Source organism: Penaeus chinensis, chromosome 21, assembly GCF_019202785.1.
Source record: "Penaeus chinensis breed Huanghai No. 1 chromosome 21, ASM1920278v2, whole genome shotgun sequence".
In the NCBI taxonomy this organism is placed as follows: Eukaryota; Metazoa; Arthropoda; class Malacostraca; order Decapoda; family Penaeidae; genus Penaeus; species Penaeus chinensis.
Genome location: NC_061839.1, coordinates 25,476,878 through 25,486,380, shown reverse-complemented (window position 1 = coordinate 25,486,380; position 9,503 = coordinate 25,476,878). Strand labels below are relative to the sequence as shown.

General features: G+C 41.2%; 2 protein-coding genes across 2 annotated transcripts; both read right to left on the bottom strand.

Annotated features, from left to right (window-relative positions):
* Positions 1-1,650: 1,650 nt before the first annotated feature.
* On the bottom strand, positions 1,651-2,148 carry LOC125036452 (homeobox protein notochord-like). The gene has a single exon (XM_047629045.1). The coding sequence runs from the start codon at positions 2,146-2,148 to the stop codon at positions 1,651-1,653; it is 498 nt and encodes a 165-aa protein (XP_047485001.1).
* Positions 2,149-7,621: 5,473 nt separating this feature from the next.
* On the bottom strand, positions 7,622-8,119 carry LOC125036451 (homeobox protein notochord-like). Its single transcript, XM_047629044.1, has one exon. It carries the CDS (start codon positions 8,117-8,119, stop codon positions 7,622-7,624), a length of 498 nt encoding a protein of 165 aa, XP_047485000.1.
* Positions 8,120-9,503: the final 1,384 nt, after the last annotated feature.

The window sequence follows — 9,503 nt, the reverse complement described above, 5'->3', positions numbered from 1 at the left end:
AATGGTGTCATCATACTCCCTTGAACAATTGTTCATAGAGAACGCACGACCATGAAGCAAAGGGGGAAATATAAATCGGTTTCCTTAATCTAAACATCGAGAAATAGTCAAAACCCATCCGGCGAATCATCTTCCACACTCGCAAGACTAAAGAGACATTAAAATGATTATATGATTAAAAAGAAAATCATATAATATTCTAATTTGATCTCTGATACTTCTAGACGTTTCAAAGTCAGACGATAATCAGGATAATACCTATCGTAAGTCGAGTAGAGTAGGTTTCAGGCACGAGGTCAAGAAAGGTCATTCCGAACGTAATGCGATTTTTGAGCCACTAAATTGGTCGGCAAAGGTCACGTGTCTAAGATGTGTTGGCGGTCCAAGGAGCTGATCGATGTGTAATTTTCCAGAACGTATGATCCATACTATGATTAAGACTGTTTATGCATGTGTATATTTGGAATGATAATCAATATTGTAAAACGTTTTCTCACTTATTTGTATGCAATTATGGATACTAACTCTGAGATTTCATAAAGGACACGCAAGGCGGAGCAAACGCCACGTCGCTGGAGCTCTTGTCATGAATAAGCGTAAGGAAGGTCAGGTCAGCTTATGGCTGACCTGCCTGAGTGTCAAGAGATTATTTGAAGCCGATTTTTTGTCAGTTTCTAGTATATCTTGTTATTGTTTTAAATCTGCTACAGTCGGTCTGGAAGATGGTAAAATATAAGGTATTACTCAATTGTAACTGTACCCTGGATTTCTGTGCATGTCTGTTCTTTTCTCTTTACGTTTTCTCTTAATAAAAAGTCCTCTATACAAAAACATTTTCAAATCTTCTTGGGCATCATCTTTACGCCCGACCTGAAGATAAAATCTGGGATTTCAAGACTGTTGCCTCATGTTTCAGTAAAAAAAAAATGTGCAATGCGTTTATCTATCGTTCTGTCGATGCAGTACACTGTTTTAACATTTAAAATTGACCCATCATTTACTCTTTCGATGCTTTCTCTCTATTTCATACTTTTTATAGTATGTGTATTTTCCCTGTTATCTTCGGAAGGAAATTTGATATCAGATTAACATTACTTCTCCATTTGCTACTAATTCGTGTGAAACCTTTCTCTTCTATCTGCAGTCTATATATGTATGTAGTTATTTCACTGTCAGAGGGTGTTTTCACGCTTTGTAAAGAGCAAATATAAATCGTCTTTAGTTATCTTGCAACGGACATACATGTCTACAGTATATATATATATATATATATATATATATATATATATATATATATATATATATATATGTGTGTGTGTGTGTGTGTGTGTGTGTGTGTGTGTGTGTGTGCGTGTGTGTGTGTGTGTGTGTGTGTGTGTGTGTGTGTGTGTGTGTGTGTGTGTATTTGGATGCATATATATATGACACGTTGGATTGCTGATATTCGTATCATAGTTCTCACCCTTTTCCTAAAGAACTGGTGGTTTTATATAAAGCTTGCTAACCAATATTAGAACATGAGTAGTGGAAATACAAACAAATGCAGAATATTTCATATTTATTTATTTAGACTAGAGCGTTGTAAGGCAGGTACAGAATCGTCACTGGGATGTCCGCGTCCACGCAAGAAGCAGCAGTTCCGCCATCTTCCTACTCCGACGCCGGAGGAGACGTGCAGGCGTCGCGGTCCTGCGTCGTGCTGAGCTGGTTCTTGCGCCACTTGATGCGTCGGTTCTGGAACCACACTTTGAGCTGCAGCTCACTCAGCTCCAGTTGTTTGGCCAGGTAGCGCCGCTCGGGGCCCACCAGGTACTGCTGCCGATGGAACTCCTCCTCCAGGCGCTGAAGCTGCGAGTCCGTGAACACTGTGCGATGGCGCTTGATCTTTCCGGGGGCGTCCCTGAGGGCGGTGTCGTAGGACTCCTGCTGAAGGAGGGAGAGCGGAGACGCAGGCGGGGAGGCGGTTGGGGCAGGAAGGTCCTTTTGAGTGTCAAGTCCCAGAAGGGCGTCGATGGTGAAGGCCTTGGCCTTGTGGGACATCCGTGAGGGCGTGATAATGTGGGCGGGAGGAGGGCTGACGGGCGGCGCCCATGGGTGGCTGAAGGCCCACGCCAAAGGCTGGAAGTTCATCACTGAGAGTTGGTCCATGTTTGCTGTGTCCTGGGACAGGTATGTCGACACAGGTCATGCCCGGCCTTATATACCTTCTCACCTGTGGTTTTCCTCCAATCAGAGTGAACGCAGACCAATTAGTGGACCAGACCGCCAAATATGAAAGCACACTTTCCTTAACTTTAAATTTACCAAAGTAACTCATGCGCTGATTTTAACTAAGGGTAGATTTTAGTTAGGAACTCACTGTAAAATATGAAACTCAAGAACGAGATTAAATCGAAATATGCGTATAGTGGTTAGAACTAGTAAACAGAGGTCCGCTGTGTGGAGAAAATAGATGCAGGTCCTTCGTGGGCGGGGCTGACTAGCTCTTTAGCAGTGTCGCAGGTGCGTAATCTAGTTAGTCATGATCCGTCGGCGATGTTTTGATGACAAGAGAAGGTAAAGGGAGAGGGAGGTAGGGAGGGAATGAGAGAGGCAGGTAGGAAGAGGGAGGGAAGGAGTTAGAGAGTATGGGAGGGAGCGAGCGATAGAGAGAGACAGATATATAGATAGACCGATAGAGAAAAGGGGGCTATCCAGTATATAACAAAGAAAGATTCTGAAAGTACATCCTGTTTAATAGATTTCTCATAGAAATAAGATTTTTTTCGCAGCACAAATTGGATTGCATCATCCAGCTATACTGCTCACGTACTATCGGTTATCCTTCACGCATAATATAAGCAGTACGATCACGAACAATAACGTTATGAAATGCCGCAAAGAGGTGAAAATCCGCCAAAACGTGACCTCAGGGTGAGATTTCTTATGATCTTTCCTAATCCATTTGGGCGGAGCACTCGATGGGCGGGGCGAGTGGGCGGGGAATATCTGTCCCTCGTGAGCAATTCGGCTTGATCTAAAAACGCAAGCGGCCTTGCTTTTGTTTGCGTCCGGCCAGGTTATTTGATGAATAGACCGTTCACCGCGAAAGGAATTCATGGTCGCTGTTTCTTGCAATCCACATCTTCTGTATGACTAAACATTTCTGCTGGTCCTAAGTACATGGACCCTTTGCCCCATACTAATCGACTTTTATTCAGTCCATATATTCTCATCCTCCATCAGGTTTTCATAGCAGGGTGTAATCCTCTGCACGGATTTACTTACAGGGTGTAATTTAGAGCCTGCTCGAAACCAGAACACGTGTCTCATTATTAAACTTTTGTTCGAACACAGTTTTGATCATTTCAGAAGGAAATTGGTTGTGGAAGGTACTCTAAACAGAGAAAACGAATATCAGTTTCACGAAATATTTAGTATAAGTAATTTGGCCGTAATTCTCCAGAACTTAAACGAGTTCGGATTAGCAGATTTAAAGGGATCTTAAGCGGTATCCATGAAAGTTCTCACGCAGTTTTGAGACGATTCTGAGACTAAAATTTGAGACTGTCTCAAAAAGTGTCTCAGACCAGCACTCTGCCACATCTAAAAATATTAATAAATATATTAAATTTATACTTTCATGTTAGTCAAAATGGCTTATTTATGGTTTAATAAGTTATTATACTAATAAAGTCATGGACATGTTCATTTGAAATACATCAAATGATATATGTGACCACGTAGCAACCATGCCCTTCGAATGCCTACATCGTTCATTTGCGTTCTTCAGTTTATTTCTGGTTCAATAATACCTTCAGATGTATGCAGTGGTTGTTTTTTTAAAATCTAATATGCTAGCGTTATACAAAAGGTATAATGATTTATTTCCTGTAAATACATATTTACAGGAAACAAACATGATTAATGAAAATGAAATGACCTTTGCTGAAACGCCGGACCGAGACATCACCTTCTGCTAACTATTGTGATTAATAAATTGCTTCGAATTCGTGAAGATATGGTTTTGCTCAGAGTAAAACATATATTGTGCATGAGTAACAGAAATAAACATGAAAATCAGTCGGAAATCCCTCTGCCGAAGCGTGGAGGCCGTCGCTTGTTGCGGAGCTATTTTCATTCTATAATAGCAATAGTAATCACTACCATCATCATCGTCATCCTCATCATAACATCAATAATGGTAATTATAATAATAATAGTGATATTAATGATAATGATAATGATAATTATAATAATAATAATTATAATAATAATAATAATAATGATAATAATAATAATAATAAAAGCAACAAGAACAAAAACAATAGTAATACAGAAAAAAGACAATGATAATAACAACAACAACAATAAAGATATTAATAATGGCAATAATAATAATGATAATAATAACAATAATAATTATAACAACAACAATAACAACAACAATAATAATTATAACAACAACAATAACAACATCAACAATAATAATTATAACAACAACAATAACAACATCAACAATAATAATTATAACAACAACAATAACAGCAACAACAATAATAAACATAATATTGATAATAATGAACATAATAATAAGAATAAGAATAAGAATAATAATAATAACAAAAACAGCACAGCCTCCGACCGCTTCTACCGGGGAATCCAATCCCAATGTTCTGGAATCTTCTCGAAATGAAGACGAGATCACGTGAGGATTTTTCTTTTCTTTTTGTTTTTTCTTTCCCTTTTTCGATTTTTTTTTTTTTTTTTTTTCCCAGGGAGAAACTTCGAAGGGAAACTTCTTAGTGAGCGACATCAGAAGAAGGGGAATGAGAGAGGACGGTAAGAGGAAAGGGAGGAAGAGGAGGAGGGGGAAGAGATAAGATGGGGAGAGGGGGGGTATGATAGGAGAGGGGAGGGAGAGGGAGGGAGGAGGGGGAAGAGATGAGACAGGGGAGAGGGGGGAGATGATAGGAGAGGGGAGGGAGAGGGAGGGAGGAGGGGGAAGAGATGAGATAGGGGAGAGGGGGGAGATGATAGGAGAGGAGAGGGAGAGGGAGGGAGGAGTGGGAAGAGATGAGATAGGGGAGAGGGGGGAGATGATAGGAGAGGGGAGGGAGAGGGAGGGAGGAGGGAGAAGAGATGAGAGGGGGAGAGGGGGGTATGATAGGAGAGGGAGAGGGAGGGAGGAGGGGGAAGAGATGAGATGGGGGAGAGGGGGGAGATGATAGGAGAGGGGAGGGAGAGGGAGGGAGGAGGGGGAAGAGATGAGATGGGGAAGAGGTTGAAAGGAACGGAGAGGGAGAAGGAGAGAAGAGAAGGGGAAGTGAGGGAAAGAGAGAATGGGGGATGAAGAGATAGAGAAGGAGGAGGAAGGAAAAGGGGTTGGGGGGAGATGAGGGAAAGAAAGGAGGAATGGAGATGATAGTGAAGGAAGGAAACGAAGTGGGAGGAAGGAAATATGAATAAGAGAAAGAAGGGCGATGGAAAAGAAGAAGGGAATGGGGAGGAACGTAAAGGAAAAGAGGGAGAGGAAGGAGGAAAAGTATGGGGGAAGATGGGGAAGAGGGGGGGAAGAGGGAGGGAAGGGGAAAGGAGAAGGATGTAGCCTCGTGCGTGTTTCAAGGTAGTTTATTGATGGTACGAACACTCGCCTTCTCGTCTTGCTCTCTCCTTCTCTCTTTTTTTCATCTTTCTTTTTCTTTTCATTCCGCTTTACTTCCTTTGTACTTTTATTTTGAAATATACATTTTTCCTTTAGATTCTTTTCTCTTTTTTCGTTGTATTTTTTCATTATTTCTTTATTTTTGTTTTCTCTATATTCGTATATTCATCATTGTATTCTTCCTTACTTTTTCACTTTAGTTATTTACCGTTGTCCACACCGGCCGCACAGGACTAGAGGCGGAACTGCCACACCTACAGCTTCATACTGATCTGTGCTTTCAAAAACTCTTGTAGAAAAGAAGAAAAAAAACAGGATAATATTCCTGGGAGAGATTCTGGTCATCTTTCTTCTCTAATTCTACTTACGAGAGCTTTACGCAAAATAGAAGGAACGAAAGTTGAAATCCTCATCGCAAAAGGATTATAATTTGAAGTGCATTTACAATGAGATAAGATCACCATCATCAGCAGTATCAGCATCACTATCTTCATAATAATTATAATTATTATAACCTTCCTCATTATCACCATCATCATAAATATCGTCCTTATCACCATACTCATCATCACCATCATTACCAACACCATTATCATCAGCAACAACATTTACATTAATCTCAACATCAATATCATAATCATCTTCATCAAAATCATCATAACCAACTTCACTAGCATCACCTTCTCTATCATCAATATTATCACCACCATCATCATCATCGTCACCATCACTCTAATAATCATCACCACCATCCATGTCATGCACCACCATCATCACCATTAAAAGCATTTCGTCAAAAAGGCAGGTTATAAATCTCTGCTCAAAGAGATATTTCATAATAGACGGAGATACGTTCGACCTCTGACATCACAGGGCTTCTCTGGCGCCACGCTGTCTGCGGCGGTTGCTCTGGAACTCGCTGGCAACATTGCTGTTCGTCTGTTGCGATTTTTTGGATCTTTTTTTCCCCCTCCCTCCCTCCCCTCCATCCTGTACACACATACTCACACACACACACACACACACACAGGAAAAACTTGGTCAAGTTGTTGATTTTCTCTTTTTTGTTTTCTTTCTTTTTATGACTGTTTTCTCCGATGCATGAGTTTCCACATTTCTTTTGAATTTTGTTAAATGAACGAATTCTTGATTCGGTCGGAGAGTGACACGCACAGACTTTTTTTTATGAATTTTATTTTCAACAAAGACAACCCAAACGCACAAAATCGCATCCGTTTCATAATGCCAAGAAGCCCCCAAAACATTAAAGAAATAGAGCCAAAGCTTCTTTTTTTTCCGTGAGTGAAAATAACAACCCTGGGGAAAATAGAAAATAAAATCCGACGTTCTGTATATAAACTGGCCAGGACACGAAATTATTCACTGGTGTTACACAGTCTTTCCATCTCTTTGACTTTTGCAAATTACTTAGGAATCCGCATTCGAGAGCATTATCATCTAATTTTACTCTCTCTCTCCCTTTCTCCTGTTTTTGTATTTACCCATCTGTCTGTATATAATGAAAGCCACATTCAGAGCAGAATTATAAATTGAATTATTTTCCTGTTCATATGATGGTAGCGTTTTATTGTGTCTATAAACACACTTTACGGTACTTGTATTTTTGTATAATCTGTTTCATGAAAACACAGTCAGGGAGTACGACCGCCTTTATATAGGTAAGTCAACTTAGATAAGCAAATGAGTGGCAGTACTTACAAATGCTGAATAGTTTACTTATTTAGACTATTGTTAGATCTATTCAGGAATCTCCCCCCGGATATCTGTGTTCTCATGAAAAGCCATCTTATTATCATTTCTTTGTAATGAAAGATACGGCTCACCTTCTCATTCGAAATGGAAATATAAACATGTTGGATATCACGCATCATTTATTTCTTTAGACTAGAATATTTTAGGAAGAATCGTCACTGGGATGTCCGCGTCCATGCAAGAAGCAGCAGTTCCGCCGTCTTCCTACTGCGACGCCGGAGGAGACGTGCAGGCGTCGCGGTCCTGCGTCGCGCTGAGCTGGTTCTTGCGCCACTTGATGCGTCGGTTCTGGAACCATACTTTCAGTTGTAAATCACTCAGCTGAAGTTGGTTCGCAAGCTGCTTCCGATCGGGGCCAACCAGGTACTGCTGCCGCTGGAACTCCTCCTCCAGGCGCTGAAGCTGCGAGTCCGTGAACACTGTGCGATGGCGCTTGATCTTTCCGGGGGCGTCCCTGAGGGCGGTGTCGTAGGACTCCTGCTGAAGGAGGGAGAGCGGAGACGCAAGCGGAGAGGCGGTTGGGGCAGGAAGGTCCTTTTGAGTGTCAAGTCCCAGAAGGGCGTCGATGGTGAAGGCCTTGGCCTTGTGAGACATCCGTGAGGGCGTGATGATGTGGGCGGGAGGAGGGCTGGCGGGCGGCGCCCATGGGTGGCTGGAGGCCCATGCCAAAGGCTGGAAGTTCATCACTAAGAGTTGGTCCATGTTTGCTGTGGCCTGGGACAGGTATGTCGAGACAGGTCATGCCCAGCCTTATATACCTCCTCACCTGTGGTTTTCCTCCAATCAGAGTGAACGCAGACCAATTAGTGACCAGACCTTCATGCATGCAAGTAGAGACATTTTATGCATAACCTTATACCTATATCACTTAACACGAAACGAATAAATATCACGAAGGCTATATCTCATAACTCATTCCTCTTGAAATATCCTATTTGGCAGATATACCTATTTCAGATGTGGAATACACACAAGGACGATGAAACTCATGTTTCACTACAAAGCAACAGTGGTTACAATACTAGCAACTAAACAGTTGATATAAAGAGAACTAAAACAATACTGTCACTGGCAATACCAATGATGATAATGAACACTGTATTTCTAATAACTATGATTACAATGCAAAAAGTCGACCTTCTTGTTTTCAGCACTAGTACTGGCCTGCCATGATCTAAGGTGAATTGACATGCCTCATGACAGGAGCCCCGGTCACTGGACATCTGCTCCACCCCTCATTCCGTTTAGATAATGTCTTTAAAGAATTTTTTTTTTAATCGTGTTTATCATGATGATTATCCAATACGGTGAACAAATCCTTAAGTTATGAGACATAAATACTGATATGAACGAGAAACTGTTATATTGGAAAAGTTGCCGACCATTTGTGGGCGGGGTTCGCGGGCTCTTTAGCTTTGTCACAGATGCGTAATCGAGTTAGTCATGATGGGTCGGTGACTCTTTGATGAGAAAAGAGGGATAGTTTAAGATAGATAAATAGATAGATAGATAAAGATGGGGCTCTGCGATAAATGTAAATGATAGATAGTGATTTGTTAGATTTCCCTGTGAGTGTGAAATATTTTCTGCAAATCAAAGAGTCATTTTTCAGCATTTACAGATTTATCCTATCTTGCTCTCGCTCATTATTAAATTCGACATGTAACCAGTCATCCTGCGCAGAGAATAGACATGATCACTAACAACAATGTTATGACATGCCGCAGAGCCGTGAATTCCCGCCATAATGTGACCTCAAGGTGCGATTTCCTATGATCTTTCCTAATCCATTTGGGCGGAGCATTCGAGGGGCGGGGCGAGTAGGCGGGGCGATATCTGTCCCTTGCGAGCAATTCGGCTTGAGCTCAAAGGCAAGCGGTGTTGTTTGATCAAGTTTGTTTGCTTCGAAGTTCCAATATTGACTTGAGTTATCGATCGTTCAGCGTAAGAGAAACGATAGCGTATTATTTTTTTTCTTTTTCAAGGTATTTCATAATACTTATTTTCTTTTTTGAGCTTCACTAGCCCAAGATAATCCCTACAGATTCTCCAATCCTTGAAATAAAATAATATATCAGCTGCGAGG

Coding starts and splice junctions, on each gene's coding strand:
- LOC125036452 (XM_047629045.1), bottom strand. CDS start 2,148: ATGGACCAACTCTCAGTGATGAACTTCCAGCCTTTGGCGTGGGCCTTC.
- LOC125036451 (XM_047629044.1), bottom strand. CDS start 8,119: ATGGACCAACTCTTAGTGATGAACTTCCAGCCTTTGGCATGGGCCTCC.